Source organism: Nelumbo lutea, chromosome 5, assembly GCF_056320005.1.
Source record: "Nelumbo lutea isolate HS-2025 chromosome 5, American lotus-T2T, whole genome shotgun sequence".
NCBI lineage: Eukaryota > Viridiplantae > Streptophyta > Magnoliopsida > Proteales > Nelumbonaceae > Nelumbo > Nelumbo lutea.
This window is the reverse complement of record NC_142688.1, coordinates 13529151-13547418: the sequence shown is the minus strand read 5'-3', so window position 1 is coordinate 13547418 and position 18268 is coordinate 13529151. Positions and strand designations below refer to the sequence as shown.

Below are 18268 nucleotides of genomic sequence, written 5' to 3'. Positions count from 1 at the left end.
GCACTGACAGAATATCATAATTCACACAACTAATAATTTGTTTACTTAATTTCACTCTCGGGGAATATAACACAGAAAGTTCGAATAACCCCCCAAAAAAGAAATTATCATAACAGTGAGTAGACAACTTCGAAGCTAAAATACATAAAAGTAATATGATATGCAAAGCAATAAAGTTGTGGAACCAACCACATATGCTCGTAGCAGAGGGTTGAAACTTTTAATCAGCAGTGCCACTTGTGGAGGAAGCAAAGCGTTTAACCTTTGCAGCCAGAAAACTCTCCCAGAATGCACAGGAGAGGATAAAACAACTCAAAGTTCAGAAACGCACTTCCCGCTTATGAAATCCAAAACTCGAGTGACTGCCTGATCAAGGGCAGTAGTCACTGCCACCAAATTCTGTAAGAATTCTTCTGCAGTTGGCTTATCACCATCCACTATATCTGTAACAGCTTTCACAAATATAACCGGTACAGATAAAAGATCTGCCACATAGGCCACAGCTGCTCCCTGAGAGAGAGGGAAGAAGGATTAAGTTTCACCACCCTAATAATACTACCAACAGAGTTGACTAACTGATACAATGCCACTAACAGATTTGACACTACACGGATGTAGGTGCTATAGCAGAACTGCGGAAATTGACTGTAAAACGATGAGGTTTTATCACATTTTCTAATGCAAGGTTAAGGGGTTGTATATGTGCTCATGGTCGCAATGAAATGACTTTGCATTCAAATAGGGAGGTTGTAGAATAGGCACCACCATAACATGATGTAATAACATTATAAATTCTTACAGAGTATGGGGTTCTATTTGGATACCATTAACCGCAGTTAAAGTATGTCTAGTTACCCAAATAAAAAACTCTAGTTCCATCAGACTTCATGATACTGGAATAAGTTTCTAAACCGAGTAACTATTTGCTAGTTTGCTACATTAGCTGGCTAACCACAGTAAAATTGACATCATGACTCTACCCTGATAAATGGGAAAAGTCTTTTTAACATTTCAATCTTTTATTTTCCTGCAAGTAGATAGAATATAGTCAAGCTTGTTATAGAAGAGAAAATATTTTAGTGATTAGCATTGTAAATAAGGAGGTCTAATTTCCAAGATGTCACAACTCACGAGCTTGACAAAGAAAGCTTCTGTAAACTAATTAAATAGTTGCAAAGATCAAGAGAGGTGATTCGAAAAAGAAATCTAGGATTGAAATAGAGAAAAGTTGCAGCAAATAGAAATAATAACTGAAGTAGAAAAAACGGAGACAAATGTAGAGAAAAGAAGAAGAAACCAAGAGAGAACACATTAGGGTTTCACCCAAAACTCCTTTTCCTTCCAGAACTCCTTTTAGAAAATAGAAGCTTTTGAGACAATAATTACTTGAAGTCCATGACAACCTTGTGGACATCAGAAGACAGCTCATTGACACTGCATTTGGTTATGTAGTGGAAGAAAGGAAAATAAAATGTAAAACAGTAAAATGAAGTTATTTTCCTTAATTTTTCTGACAATGGAAACCAAAGGAGAAGAGGAAATTTCTTTTGACCACTTTTATTTTCTCTCCAAAAAAATGAAAGCAATAGAAAAACAATGGAGTGAAATGAAGCAAAACTGGCCCCACTCTCCTATAAAGAGAAAATATTTCTTTTCTTTCTTTTCTCATGATTTCTTCACAATCAACCAGTTGAAAGTAGAGCAAAATCCCAACTAAAATATGTCGGGCAGAAATTATAATTATGCATTTATGCCCCTAAACCCAGTTTTATGAGAAATTGGATCTCTCTCATATGAATGAAAGATTCTATGTGGTGATTGCATAATGCCTCATGATTTCCATTGTCCTAGACAGTAGGCACCAGAACAGTCTGTACCCACATGTAGGAAAGCTCAAGTCTTGCAGGAACTGTCTCTACTTTTTAGGGGTGCTCATTTGGTCTATTTGATTCGGTTCAGTTCGAAAGTTAGGCCATCTTCATGAATCAAACTGAATTAGGTTTAAAACCAAACCGAATTCAAATCAGTTCACTTCAGTTTTAAAGTGGTTAGAACATTTATAATTAAAAAATATATTTGGATTAATTTGCATTTTGGTTGAACTGGGTTGTTCTCAAACTGAACCAAACTGAAACCAGAATAAACTGAACCAAACTGGCTGATTCCATCTGGTTTGGTTTGGTTTTCTGTTCGATAACCAAATTTGAACACCCTTACTTCTTTTTCTTCTTCTTCCTCGCCAAAATTGACACTATTTTGGGCAACAGTGGCATTGCCCAGATGTCCAAGAGTATGAAAGAGCAAAAACTTCCATGTTCCAATTAGCCAACTGGACATGCCCACACTTGACAAACTCACTTTGGAGGAAATGATTTATCATGATTAACATATCAAGAAAACATCGATGATAAAGAACTTCATCTTCCAAAAAGACTAGTATTGTGATTTCTGAGGATGCAACTTGGGTCAGGTAGAGTTCAGCATTTTTTAACTTCTGAATGGGCCTAAGCCCAACGAAATTGTCAAATCAGTCAACCTCATTTGCATCCCTATTGATTGTCTCTCAAAAATAGGTATCCAATGAATGGTAGAAGTCAAAAAGAGGATGACTGTAGAAGAGCAATGTCCAACAACTGCTCAAAGGTCATCAATGCTATTGAGGGTTCCAAAAGGATGAGATCCATTTAAGGAAAAATGAGAGAAGTAACTCAACAAAAACAAATTAAGAGGCGTAATGGGGACTTGCATCTTCCATGCAAAATCTATCTTGTAGTGCAAATCTTTTCAGAAGATGGACAAGGAACTTTTTAGGGAAAAGAACATCTTGTTCAGATGGTTAAAACATCAACAACATCAACCAATAGTCTAGCATATAGGCTTTCAAAACAGGAAGAAAATCAGGTGTAGTTCTGGTGGGGGGCTTCCCTTCAAGGGTAGACTGAGTGGACTTGGATGCATATACAGTGGGTGAGCTTGTAGCTCAACATGGAAAGTGTTCTTATATCTGTTATATTTAGATTATTTTAATACAAATAAAATTAAAAATTAGAAAAGGAATTATCATCTTCATAAACAAAGAGAAGATAGTTGCTGCTTTTTTTTTTTTATAATTAAGATAGTTGCTGCTTTCGTCACATCTTAATTTTTATAGAGAAAAAGAATCACATGATAACAAGATTACCTCCATATCTTTAATTGCAGCATCATTTGCAATAATTGATGCTTCATCCTGTGGGGACATGTCCAGAGAGTCCCCAGTAGACAACTTGCCAATCTGTAACATTCAAATAGATCACAGTAAGAGCTCATATAAATTATTTAGAGGAGTGATTTGGCACATCTTAAAAGAAACCCATGTTTCTACTTTCTAGAGTTCAAATTGCTATACGGGGCTTATCTTTTAAAACATCTATCTTTTTAAGTAATAATCAGGGGCATGCTGCTTTATCAAAATTGTCTGACTGGTCAGGTTTCAGTCCCACAAGCAATTAAGAACGAGGACCCTCAACTGGATTGCTTGAAGCATGCTGCATGCCACTATTTAGATAGAGTTGACTTGAGGCAGTGTTATGTGGAGCCCATTAACTGGATGAGGTATCTGTCCTTGGACATACAAATGATTCTAAGTTTCTAACACTCCATGGATTCCGGAGCCCCTTGCTTAGTTAACATAAACTAATGGCTAATGTACTCAGTGAATGATGTTTGTCCTGTAAAACATTATCAAGTAAAAAAAGGGTCTGGGGAGGGACAGATGTATGCAGCCTTACCCCTGCACACACAGAGAGGCTGTTTCCAAAAACATTATCAAGTACCAAAGATAAAAAGATACGGCTCCATCTGTCAGTTTATCTATAGTATTATGTAAATAATTTGTTTTACTTCTACTTTTAATGTTTAATTATTCCATTTAGATCAACTTTAAAGTTTTGTAGGTTATGAAACAAGCTAATTCATAAAATGGGAAACAAATTAAAAATACCCATATTTACCATACAATAATCATCTCTTAGGCAATGCCTAGCCAACAAGATGTTCCCCTGTTACCCAACCTTAATTTGCACCTTAACAACCAACCATTCCTAGTTGCAAAAAATAGCTTAACACTAAAAATGTCTTTGTTCAGGGTTGTTCAACCCTTCTTATCTACATCATATACATGCACAATTTAATGAATACTCTTTGATTGCTAGCAGAAAGAAAAGAGAAAAAAGAAATAACAGAAATGAATACTCTTTAAATAGGCAAAATCACTGCCCTAAAGTAGCATATAAGAACATAAAATGATAACTTTACTAACAAAAGGAATAACAGAAAATAAAGATGGGGCATAAAAAAGAACCAGTATAGTATCAATTAAACATGTATCTCTCATACATATTGAATTGTTTCGCATAGGAAAAGGCAATTGAAAGCTAAGTTACATAATGCCTGCAGAATTAATCACAAAATATGAAAACCCTAGCCTTCATTGAAGTCATCCTCACTCTAGGTTCATACTGTTAACATTCATATGTTCTGCTTGATACCAAATATATTGGCCGTGCCATACCAGTCTTTTTTTTTTTTTTTTGATAATTAACTTGACTAACTTCCATCAAGTCCTAATTTCCCCTTCTACTTTAATCAGGACTGAAATAGAAAGAATTCTGTGCAAATAGACAGTCCACATGAAGACAACCCCACAGGGAATGTAAGGAATCCAATTCATTTCCAAGGAAAAGAAACATCCACACCACTAAAAAAAGGGCGGCCCAGTGCATGAGGCTCCTGCCAATGCAGGGTCTGGGGAGGGACAGATGTATGCAGCCTTACCCTGCACATACAGAGAGGCTGTTTCCAAGATTTGAACCTTGGTCACCCAGATCGCAATGGAGCAACCCAACTGTTGCACCAAGGCCCACTCTAAAACATCCATACCATTAATCAAAGCAAAATATCATGACTAAACTGAGAGAAGTCCAGGACAATCTTGGTCTGTTGAAGTCTAACCCATGGTTAGCTAATGTTAGTTGATCTTTTGATTTACGAACTAGTTTATTATGAACTAATTCATATTCAAACTTGTTCTTTGTGAATTAATTTGCAAGTTGGTTCACACAGGTTCAAACTGTACCATGATTTATGGTTTCAAATTAAGCTTGAAAGGTCCACCATAAGTATGCAAATAATCTGAATGGGATATTGATTAATTATATCCACCATCTCCTGTTATCTCTATGCAGTGCAAAGTTTCATCATCATCATTTAAGCCTTGTCCCAACTATATGGAGTCAGCTACACGAATCCTGTTTCACGATTTCGCTCTGCCACTAGCCCTCTTTAAGCCTTGTCCCAACTTTTGGGTGCTGCAGTACAATGTTTGAGGACTCCAAATATAAATGAAATCACTTGGATAAGGCTAATGAGTCCAAATGAAAGTAAAATTACTTTTTTAGTTATATAACTTTACAAATAGCTAAATAGTAATGATATTTAATTTTTTTTTTATAAATTATCTTTAACAATATATCAATGTTTTTAAAATCATAATTTATTGTAAATCAAAGAAGATATAGAATCAAACTGAATAAAAAATTATAACATTATTTCCTTTTCTGTAAATTTGTTAACAAACTTATTGATTAAAAAGCTGTTAATAAGCTAAAAAATAAAAAATACATTTACTAAAAACATATAGAAAAGTGATTTAACTCCATTTTAATCCATGTCTACCATATGCATACTTAATAGTTAATATGATACAATAGTTTACTACTTATGCAATATTAGTGTACGATGATACTATCAAGTTTGACATGAAAGTTGATTAACCCACACCACATACAATAGCTCTTTAACCCACCACATGTGATGGATAATAAACATACTAAAGTTTCTAAATAGATCACAAATAATCTAAACAATCATATTCTAGTAAGGGTTTTGAAACAAGACCCCCTTGAAAAATAAGGCTTAAGTAAAGAAATGACAAAAGTAGAGAACTAAGTCTCAATTCAATTGACCCAAATTGCATGAATCATATAAACCATAATATTCACAAATCAAATCATAGGATTCAAACAGTAATTGTAAGGTTTTTGCAGAAAAGTATTCAGGCATAATATTTGAATCGAAAACCTTGGGATTCACAATTCAAATTGTGAATCATATAGTTTAATCATAAAAATGAGAAACAATAAGCATATCCTATGTTTCAAGTATTGGTATTCACAAAAAAGTATTGGTAAAAACAACAAGATTTTTGCTCTATATGAAGAATTTTCCATTAGAAACTTGGGTTCAAGTATTGGTATTCACAAAAGTGAAACAATAAACACACTAAATCACACCTAGATCCTAGCCACAACCATACCCATAAACAACTGCAACAAAAACAACAGTTCTTATTTACTCTTGTTTGTAGTTCTAATAAAATTAGGGCATACTAATAAAGCTTTTGTTTTTAGCAAAGTCTTAACAGTAACTTGACCAAGTGGATGCCCCAGGGAGCATATCCTATGGTTAATTGTGCAGAAGTTTAGGTCCGATTAGAGTGAAGTAAAATTGTTTACATTAAAATGTAAATGTGGCCAAAACATTCAGAAAGGATGCAAAGTCACAGAAATTACTATAATGTGTTCCTACTACTTTTCTTCAAAGTAACAAATGACAAGAGATTATTGATGAATTGAGGGATCATACAGAAATTAAGAAAAGAAAGATAATAAAACAAAACAGGCATGAAAATATTAAAATAGAGATGAGCTAAAAGATTTCAAGAATAAGATAGAATATCTATCCTGGGGACATTGTGGGCATTGTATAATACCTTCAAGTTAAGTTCCTTCAAAAGATTTGGAGTTGAGAAGGTCTTCCGTGCACCAATTCCATATTGATCAAAAACCTGCAGAAAGAAAAGCAGATAAACAAAGAGTGAGCAGAAAAGCAAACAAAGTTTAGACATTTCAAAATTACCAAAATATATTATCTCCTTTCTATGAAATCACAAGGTAATAATTCTGTACTAGAGTCCACATTGATATAAAAAGAAATCATGTATAATAGGTGTTGCAGAGTTGCTTAAACAGAAAAGAGAAAAAAAAACCAAACATATGGTAATGGAATTGGTGCATTGTATCACTCCACTTGACTCAAACAGTAGTAAAAGGGAAGACACTCCTAATGCCTCATTTTTCATGCTCAAGTTCTTCAAATGCCAAATATAAATATACCCACCACCAAATAATGGAAATAATCAACTAGATCCATATATGCCCTGGAAATGTGCCCAATGTGGGCCATGAAATTGAAATTCAGCAAGAGATGACTAATGATTAAGGGGCATCAAATTTGAATATGCACAAAATTCATATTAATGGTGTTGCAGAGTTGCTTAAAGAAGCACACTATAAACATGTCTAAGGGACAAACCATCTATATCCTAGTATGTCTTCAATCTCTCAATCATTCAAAATTCATGATAATCTAGAATATCATATTATTCCTCAACTATTTGCTATATTGCAATCAAAAGTAACTCCTCATTCTGGAGTCCCAATTCCATTTTCATTCCCTGAGTACTGCTGATCCAAATTGTTTAGGTAGGATTTGCACCTCCAAGGAGAGTAGGATGGGAAAACGCTAAGACCTTTAAGTTGATGAATAAAACCTTAACAAATGGTTGTAGTGATATGAAAATGAACCGTATATATTAAATGTTGTGTAATTTCTGTCAAAGTTGATCATTTTAGTCAACATGAATACATTTCTTTTTAGGAATACAATATGTCAAACCAAAATGTAGAGAGAGGAACCCTCAATCATATAAGCATGATATATTATTACATAAACTTGATATATATAAATATGAATATATATTATTTGTGCAATATTAATATTAATATTGCATTAAAAGGAAATATAAGAAATAGATTAATGAAGGTGTATTATATATTCACCTTCCTCTTTGTAATTCTAATTGTGATAATTAATGAACTGTGTTAATGATAAAAAAAGATGTACTACATCTATTGGAACATTATAGAGGCCATTAGGTGGTGTAATGGTAAAATATAGGGTTGGCAGGCGTGAGAATGTGGATTCAAGTTTTGAGGATCGCCAGTTTTTGTGAAAAAAATGCCAAAGGTTAGGACACCACACTTAGTCTACTCCCAAACCACAGATAGCTGGACAAACGTTGGGTAATGGCCTTTTTATATCCATTGGAACATCATCTACCATTATTGTTATATTATTTTTTACTTCTTAATTCAATAATATGGACTAACATAATTGTTGCCAAAATATGTACATGGGTTTTATATAAAATTACAAGTTTGACTTTCAAAGCCTATAGGAAACTCCAATAGTGATTTGATATGCAATGGCAAAACAGGGGTAGACAGAAACTTGTTTTGGGGTGTACTGAGTACCATATGATGAAAAAAGAGAAAAATGGAAAGACAGGGATTCTCAACAAAAACAGGGGGTGCATAGCATGTACACAGGGATGCTCAACAAAAACTGAAACCAAACCAAACTGACCAATATACATTTATATATATGCATTTTATTGAATATATATTATACTTATATTTTTACTTATAAAATATGGTATAAATATAAAAAACTGGAAAACCAAAGAACCAAACTGGTAAAAAACTGAACCGATCAACTGGTTAACCGAACCGTGAGCACCCTTACTTGTACATATTATATTCTTTCAGCTAATTAATAAAACTCTTTGATCTGTTACTGATCAGAAAAAGAGGGAAAAAGAAAGAAGGAAAGAAAGAGGAGTGTTAAAATTCCATAGCTCCTATAAATCTAATACACTTCAAGCAGTTTTGTCAACGTGGTGAGGCAGCACCTAGTCATTTTCAGCCTACCTAAGTGAAAATCTGACTAGTCAGTGTCTGGACACTGACTGATCAACCATAATGACTAAAATTATGCAATAAAAGATATAGGACATTTAATACATAATCTCCATTTTGAAAACATAAAAGGAAAGGTTTAATAGGCACATATAAGAAGCAATGGTACTTCTCTTTCAGAGAGAGAATATATATGCAATCTTGACTACCTGATGTAATCCCTCTGTTAAAGGCAACTCTGTACCAGCACACTGATTCAAAGAAAATCTAAAGGAACTGCTATTGCTATTTCTCTTTCATTTTAGGTCTTGTATCTATTTTATATGTCCTCATCAAACCACGTTCAATAAGAGATGCTATAAAGCAATGGGTATGCATAACAATAGAAAGGAATTATATACTATTTTAAAAGGTAGAGATAAATAAAATAGATACAGGATTGTCCTAGGCAACTGGCTGAGTACATCACGGATGTTGACCCACCAGTTACTGATGCAGTCAATAGGCCCTTATCTGAGTAGTTGTTAACGAGTCAAAACATTGATCACTCTGACTTTACTATAACAGTGGCACTATTTTTCAACTTCCAACTAAAACTGGTTATTCAATGTTTGCATAGCCTTGTAGACTCAACTTTTGAACTAACAAAAAACTAAAAGTATCTCAACCACTGTCGTCCTGTAACCTTAATCCACTATTCCCCGAGATGACAAGGCAAACAATAATTCAAAGATAAATAAATAAAACAGGTGACGTGAAAAATGTAAACAGATGTGCACGCCCTATTGCAAAATTAGAATTATTATTTCAAAGCTTTTCCAATGCAAAACTCACTTTGACATAAAATGGCAGAAAAAATATTTAGGGGTATTTTGATAATTGTAAGTGGCTCAAGGACAATCATTCTTGGCAAAACAAATAAAAGAAAAAAGAAAAATACAGGGGATTAAAGATATATTAAGACATGAGTACTTACAGGTATAGGTATCCTTCTATCATGAAAAGCAACATCAGAAGCCAAGTATACATCCCCAATGCATGTCTCTTTTGCCTGAAAATATACAAGATCAACATTTTGATTTACATGATGCTTTTGCAACTTTCAATGTCATGTCACAAGGAAAACCATCATTGGACATTAAAACATGGAAAAGACCGGTATAAATTAATTCTACATTAAGCAGAAATATTATTTGAACAAACTAAAAATGGCGTATAGAAACAAATAATCCATTCTCCTTTCCATTGCTGATCAAGTAAAAGGGATAATACAATTTAACTTTTTCTATTTTTGATCAATAACTCTGAACATTTTCATTAATTAAGATGCTTTAATATACAACAAGAAGTTACAAAGAAATCAGCATAGAAGCTGACCCAACCCCCCTGAGTAGACATATTTCTCAGCTGCCAGGTCACTCCTTCCCCTTTTTGCAACCATTTTGTCACAGTTTTTGAGTCTCCCTCTCGATGATCAGTCTATTAATCCCCAGCTCTTTGGCCTTCTCAACCCCATATACTGCAGCTAGAAACTCTGCCCTAGCTACATCACCCTCCTCCATAGGACCGGAGAACAAAGCAATAATGGATCCATTTTCATTTCTAATACTTGAAGGGCCTGGGTTACCCACACAACCCCCATCAAAATTCAGCTTCATCCAACCCTCTGTTGGAGGGAGCCAGGTTTCACAAACCTGTCGCCTCATAGTTGATGAAGCAGCAATAAGTCCCCAAACCCTGAAGAAGTCTTCAACTTTAAAATCTGAGAACTGCTTTAAACTTTTTACCCAATGTGCCACCCTCAATGTTATTGTTTCCACAAGAGCTTCCTTGCATTTTTCCTTACTTTCAAATATTCTATCATTTCTTTCCTCCCAAATGGTCCAAAGTATTGCTGCTCTAGTGCACCTCCAGAGAATCCTTCCCCCTCCTTGTCTTACCACTGCAACCATTAGGGTTGAATAAACCTTCCAACCAATCAGGAGAAGACTACCTGCACCCAAAAAGGGAAGTAAACCAATTCCAAATAAAGCTGACAAAGGGGCATGATAATAAAAGGTGGATAGCAGTCTCACCACTCAACTTACACAGGACACACCAGTTAGGGGACAAGCACCCATTTGGCCTTCTCCTTTGAAGTACATCAAAGGTATTAATACAACCATGAAAGACTTCCCAACAAAAAGCACTGGTTTTAGGGGGAATAGGATGGCACCAAATTTCTTTGACTGGAAATTGAAGAGAAGATTGTGTGGCAACCATCGAATGAACAAAGGATTTACAAGAAAAAGATCCATCAGAATTAGGACCCCAAATTCTAGAATCTGACCCACCTTCCCCCAAGAAAACTGAATTCAGCAAACCTAGCAACTCAGAGACTGCAAGCAGTTCAGACTCTTTAAGATTCCTAATTTCCTATTAAAACAAAGGTTCCAATTCAATCCTGGAAAGTGAGAATGATGGTTTAGCAAATCAGAAATAGGCTTTCCCTTGAACCTAGACAAATCACAAAGAGAAGGAAATTTCTCCCCTAAAGGAGTATCCCCAAACCACAAATTCTCCCAGAATTTGATTTTACTACCAGAATACAAATCATACCTGATAAGATTAAGGAATATAGGGAGGACATCATGAATGGCCTTCCAAGGAGCAACCAAGTTAGCCCTACGTAGACAGCCAGCATCCCATCCGTTGCACGACATGCTATGAATGCTTGCAACCACTTTGTGCCATAATTTCTCATTTTCATTTGGAAACCTCTAGAGCCATTTGCCCAGCAAAGCCTGATTCTTAATTCTAACACTACCAATTCCCAAACCCCCTTCCTCTTTCAATTTACTCACCTTCTCCCATCTAACCAAATGAACATTCTTTTTCTTCCCTTGGCTCCCATAGAAAATCCCTTATGATTTTTTCAACTTTCCTTACTATCCTTTGTGGCATCCTAAACACTGACATATAGTACACTGGGAGATTTGCTAAAGTGGATTTAATTAGGGTTGTTCTCCTCCCCAATGAAATATAATTTCTTTTCCATGCCGTATCTCTATCCTTTCCACCACCGGAGACCAAAACTAGCAGATCTAGGATTATCTCCAAGGGGTAAACCCAAGTATTTCATTGGCCACTCACCTTTCTCACAACCTAGAGAACTTGCCAGAAATCTCACTTCATCTTCTTCAATGTTGACTCCAACCATTAAGCTCTTTGACCAATTAATCCTCAAATTAGACATCTTCTCAAGGAGATTCACAACCAGCCTCAAATTTTCCACTCCCTCCCTACTTCCTCCATCACAGAAAATAAGAATGTCATCTACAAATTGTAAATGAGTTACTAAAACATTGTCCCTCCCCACTGACCATTCCCTGAATAACTGCACCCCATTTGCTCTTGAAATCAATTTACTTAATGCTTCAGCAATCAGGGTAAAAAGAAAAGGAGAGAGGGGGTCACCACTGACCATTCCCATGATCCATTTACACCACAAGTTTCCAAACCCACATCTCCTCATAATTTCAATCAAGAATTTCCAATCCACTAAGCCATAGGCTTTTTCCAGATCCAACTTGATAGCCACTCCTTCCTCTTTGATCTTTTATGAGCCTCCACACAATCATTTGCAATTAATATTTGGTCAATAATCTGTCTATCCTGCACAAAGGCCCCTTGAGCTTGAGAAACTAAATGGGAGATCACCTTTTTAATCCTCAAAGACAGCACCTTTGCAATCAATCACCTTGTAAATACTGGTGACCAAACTTATTGGTCTGAAATCCCCTGGTTGGTTGGCATTATTCTTTTTTGAGATCAGAGCTAAAAAAGTAGAATTCATTCCTGGACTTATCACCCCTCTTCTATAGAACTCATTAAACACCCTAACCAATTTAACTATAAAAGTCAGCTAGTCAAAGTTTAGCCAAATTCGTTTCAAACAGCATCAAGGGGCTGTTTGACAATAGCTGAAATTTCTGAACTGAATGACTTATTGCTTTTTAGTGGATATAATAATTAAATAGTAAAATATTTGAACTTATTCACTGCCCACCTCAGATTTTGTTTCAAACAGCATTAAGGAGCTCACAACCTCCTTAAAAACTTATTCACTGAACGACAAAGCAATTAGCTTTTTAGTTCAGCCACATCAGTTGTAATCAAACAACCCCTAAATGCATCACAACTCACAAGTACATCAGAAAGTATTACAAAAGGTAACAACATTATGGGAACTAACTGTTCTGAAGGGAACAGATCATATTATAAATTGTTTAGTATTCATACATGTTACAGACATTCAGTTCAGAAAGCTACACACTCTAACCCAAATTAGGGCCCTATTAACTTTCACATGTTTTTTTTTTCTGTTTGCCTTAATTTCCAGAATGCTTGGGTTTCTCTCATGAAGGGAATGTTTCATCTTTTTGTAGAAAACCTACTTAGAACGCTTTCGAATCAAAATGTCTCATACAGCCCATCAATCTAAAAATCATCGTAAAGTTTCACTATTCCACCCTTGTGTTTGAGTGTTGAATTTTTTGCTTTTCCAATGTCCCATAGAAGATCTGCAATTTCCAGGACCTTTGTTAATCCTTTCTCTTAGTCCTAAATCATCCCTAAACCATTCTTAGCCATTGTTGTCAAAATCTTATGATTTACCAATTGATTCAAATTGTGAATACAAAGGATTTCAATTCAAATCTTATGTCTGAAATCCTTTCTGCAAAAATATTAGTATTATTATTTCAATCATTCCTTTTTCTTTTTTGAGAAAAAGTTGACTTTCATTAAGCAAAGAGAGGGAAGGATTTACAACCAGATGTATTAAGCCATACACCCCACCTGAAAAGCCAAAAAAAAGGAAGTCCCTCCCAACCAATTTACAAAGGTAGAAAAGAATCAATATACAACAAATCCCTGCCCACCCTATATTTTGCTAGAGCATCTGCCGCACTATTCAGTTCTCTAGAGATCCACCTGTAATGGCAATTTACCCGGGACAAGAATTCCCTGAACTCATTGAGGAGGTGAGTGAATCTCCACGGACTATCCCTTAAATTCTTTATCCGACTGATAACAATCCTTGAATCTCCTTCCACCACCACCAAAGAGATGTTGAGAGATACCACAGTCCTCAGACCCTCCAGAAAGATTTGATCCTCAGCTTCAACTGCTTCATCCTCTCCAAGAGGACCACTGAAGGCCCAAACCAGCTCAACAGTGGACTTTAGAATGCTTCCCCCATACCTGCCTGACCCCTGTGACTTGACAGACTAACACAGCTGCCATCAAACTTAAGAATGTTTTCCAAAGGGGATCTTGGAGCCAGGTTAACAATGTTAGTAGCAGCCACTGAAGAAGTCAGTAGATGCCTCTAAACTGCTTTTCCTCATTAAATCTTCCAAAGAAGAGTTTTTGTCTTCAAAAACTCTTTTGTTACGCTCTTCACACTGCATGGATGACTGCCTTACAATAAAGGGAACCTCTTTTACCCATTTTCACCCTGCCCACTGATTAAGAAAATCAATCACTGTATACATACATACATACATACATATATATATATATATATATATATTTGGGGGGGGGGGTGCAGTAGAAGCCGCTAGTAAAGAGGGTATCAAAGAAATATTGCCAAAGGCTACATTCTACCTCACAATTAATAAGAAGATAGTTACAGGATTCTCCATCCTTCAAACACATAACACAAGCATGAGGAGTGATACACAAATGCCCATTTTCTTCAAAATCCTGTTAAAAGTGTTGATACTACTAGGGGTGAGCATGGGGCGGTTCGGTTTGGTTCTAATGGCAGAACCTGGAACCTACCCTGTGAAGGTTGGTTCCTGGGTTGGCTCTGGCCTTGGTGGTTCTGGGGTTTGGTTCCAAACCCATGGAACCTGTACTTTCTTTACTCTCCCCCTTCAAAAAAAAAAAAAAATACACGTTCTTTAAAAACTTGATTTTTAATAAATATAATATATAGTTTAAAACTTATATTACCTTTACTGATTAAATTGGATAACTTAATATGTAGATTATCATTATATGGTTAAAAAGTTATAAATTAAATTTAAATCTTGTAAATATTACCTTTTACACTACTTATTGTACACATTCAAATATTAAAATGAAAACAAATGATCAAATCACTTAAGTAACTCAATCTCAATGGTCAAGTGTGACCATGGCCTTTGTAACCATGAATGCTTGGGTTCAAATCTTCACATCCCCAAAAGTATTCTGGGGTTTATTTCAAGGCAAGTTCGATTCCAAGGCAGGTTCCAACAAGGCTGGTTCGGGTAGGGTAAACCCCTAGACCCTGAAATGGGGTAGGGTCATTTGAAGGCCGGTCCGAGGTCAGTTCCATTCGGTTCCGGGTAGAACCTACCCATTTGCTTACCCCTAGATACTATCACAAGAAGCCACCCACACAAAGAAACAGATTCTCAGAGGGGCTACTGAGAGCAGAATTTTCTTGTAGGGGGGAATGGGGTTAGTGGAACCTGCCACTAGCATACAAAAAAGGGAATTGATAGAAAACTAACCATTAGGGGAAGGCCACCAGATTCTCCTATAATGGGAAAGAGGGGGAAGACAGAAGAGATAGAAGAAAGGAGAGAAGAAATGTCACAAGATTCAATAGTTAGGGCTTTACGGAAGTTGATTAAAGGAGAGGTTGTGCTTCCCTCTAGAGATGACCAAGGAGATGGTGGCCTCCTTATCCAAAGTAAACCTAAAGAGAGAAGGGGATAAGAGGAGCAAAGAGGTTATTGTCTATTGAGAATGTGTTAGGCAAGGTCTTTTTGGTCTTTCTTGTCTTTGGGCACCCATTTGAGGGCCTCCTTGTATTTTTATTTTCTTTCTCAATATAAATATCATGTTTGAAGGAAGTAAACAATAACACTCTCCCCTCTTTGTTACTTTCTTCTTCTTGCTCTCTTCAACACTCAACAAAACCCTAGATATTGCAACTTTGTCCAAGCCAAAGGTTGATCCAGAATTTAATCTGGTTATCATTACCTGGACTAAAATGCAAATGGGAGGAAAAAAAACCAAAGCAAGAGATAATACCTTTCAAAGGGCCAAGGGAGGAGGCTCTAGATAGAGCCTTGTTGCTATCCCACCTATTCCTATTACTTCCTTATTTTCTCTCAATCAATGAGGCCCACAGACAATCCTACTCCCAAGGGGAATCTCCACAACCATTTACCCAGAAAAGCTATGTTCCTCTCCTATAGGTGCCCCAACCCCAATCCCCTCCAATTTAGGTTTACACATCATCTTCCAATTCACCAAATGATCTCTCCTCTTGCCACCACCACCATCCCACAAAAAGTCTCTCTGCATCCTTTCAAGTTGATTTCTCACCCAGGCTGGGATCTTAAAAATCAAGAAAAAAAATAGGATGGCAAATTGGAGAGAGTTGTCTTAATAAGTGTGAGGGAAGGGGAAGACAGAGTAGAGGGGGAGAAGGACGAAGCCTCGGAGCACTAGGGAGAAAAAATTTGGCAATTAGTGTGTGGTTTCTTTGAGGACTTGCTCAAGAATGAAACAACAGAGGAAGCATTAGAAAAGATATTGGACAAACAGGAAAATGGTCGGATGAAAAGGTACTTAATTGGGGAACTCAAAGAGAAAGGAGGGGAACACTTAGTGGATTTAGTTGGGCAGTTGGATCTCCAGGTTAAAGAGTTGAAGGTCATTAAAGTTTACTCCAAAAAACAAGGAGGAGAAGAATGCTCAAAGGAAGAGAAAGTTGACAGAGGTAGAAACTAGAAAGAATAAAATCTGATGTAGTAGAGGATCTAGAATTTAGTGCAGTTGGATCTCCAGGTTAAAGAGTTGAAGGTCATTAAAGTTTACTCCAAAAAACAAGGAGGAGAAGAATGCTCAAAGGAAGAGAAAGTTGACAGAGGTAGAAACTAGAAAGAATAAAATCTGATGTAGTAGAGGATCTAGAATTTAGTGCGAGGGGGGAAAGAAGGAAAGCCCAAAAGTAGGGGAAAGGGTAAGGGGTGGTTTGGTATAAGTTGGCATGAAGATAGTGAGCTGGAATATTAGGGGGTTGGGCAGTGCTAGGAAGAGGCGATTAATAAAGAATCTACTTAGAAAAGAGAACCCTAATATAGTGATGCTTCAGGAAACAAAAGTTGTGGATATGGATAGAAGATGGGTGAGAAGTGTGTGGGGCTCTAGAGATATAGGATGGTCCTTTATTACATCATGGGGTACTTCAAGGGGTGTAGTAACAATGTGGAGGACTGATATGGTGGTGCCAATGGAAGAGCTAACAGGTCGGTTCTCACTTTCCCTAAAATTCAAGAATGTGGAAGATGGGTTTATTTGGGTGTTGATGAATATCTATAAACCCAATAGATATAGAGAAAGAGGAGAAATGTGGGAAGAGATTTTTTATATTAGGGGTTTAAGGGGGGATTTTAATGTCATCAGATTCACTAGTGAGACAAATAATCCCAATCAGAGAGTCTTTACTAGTATGAGGAAGTTTAATGATTTCATAGAGGAGTGTGAGCTAAAGGAATTTCCTACCTCACAAAGTTTGTTCACCTGGTCCAATTTAAAAATCCCCCATAGTTGCTCAAAGTTGGACAAATTTATTTTCACACTAGATTGGGAAGAGCATTGGAATGGTTTGGGGTCAAAAGCTTTACCGCGAGTTACTTCCCACCATTGCCCGATTAGTATTGGAACCAAAGACTTTTTGAGTGGCCCAAAACCTCTTAGGTTTGAGAACATGTGGCTTACACGCCCTAACTTTGTTTATAAGATAGAGGAATGGTGGGGAGCCAAAGTGCATGGCGTAAAGTTCCATAGGAAGTTACAAAGGCTTAAATGTGAAATCAAAGAGTGGAACAAAGATCATTTTGGAAGAATAGAGGAGAGGAAACTAGTGGTAACTTCTCAAATTGAGCATTTGGATGCCAAGGAAAGTTAAAGTTCATTAAATGAGGAAGATAAGTCTTTGAGATGATCATGGAAAGAAGAATTGGAAGTAATTTTATTGAGGGAAGAAATCAGTTGGAGGCAGAAATCAAGACACTTGTGGATCAAAGAGAGGGATGGGAATACTAAATTTTTCCATGCACTTGCTAACGGAAAAAGAAGAAAAAATTTTGTGGAGAAATTAGAAGTAAATGGAGAAACCCTAGTCAATCAAGAAGAGATCTCTAATTGTTTTGTGGCTCATTTCAAATGAATTTATAAAAGACAAGAGGGTGTGGGTGCTACTTTGGAAGGACTAGATTGGCCAAGGTTGAACCCGGTTTTGGCAAGAGTGTTGGAAAGGGATTTTGAGTTAGGGGAGATAAGAGGAGCTGTATTTTCAATGGATAGATCTAAAGCTCCAGAACCGGATGGTTTTAGTATGGCTTTTTATCAAGATTGTTGGG

At 36.3% G+C, this 18268-nt stretch overlaps 1 protein-coding gene across 1 annotated transcript in view; it reads right to left on the bottom strand.

Annotated features, from left to right (window-relative positions):
• Positions 1 to 20: 20 nt before the first annotated feature.
• LOC148850453 (5'-methylthioadenosine/S-adenosylhomocysteine nucleosidase-like) overlaps positions 21 to 18268 on the bottom strand; it is a 31382-nt gene continuing 13134 nt past the window's right edge. Inside the window, exons 5-8 of the mRNA XM_088943758.1 lie at positions 9835 to 9909; positions 6812 to 6886; positions 3182 to 3274; positions 21 to 510 (exon numbers count right to left, since the gene is read on the bottom strand). Of these exons, the coding sequence (XP_088799884.1) occupies positions 313 to 510; positions 3182 to 3274; positions 6812 to 6886; positions 9835 to 9909 (441 nt within the window). The 3' untranslated portion in view covers positions 21 to 312. The remainder of the gene's footprint in view (positions 511 to 3181; positions 3275 to 6811; positions 6887 to 9834; positions 9910 to 18268) is intronic.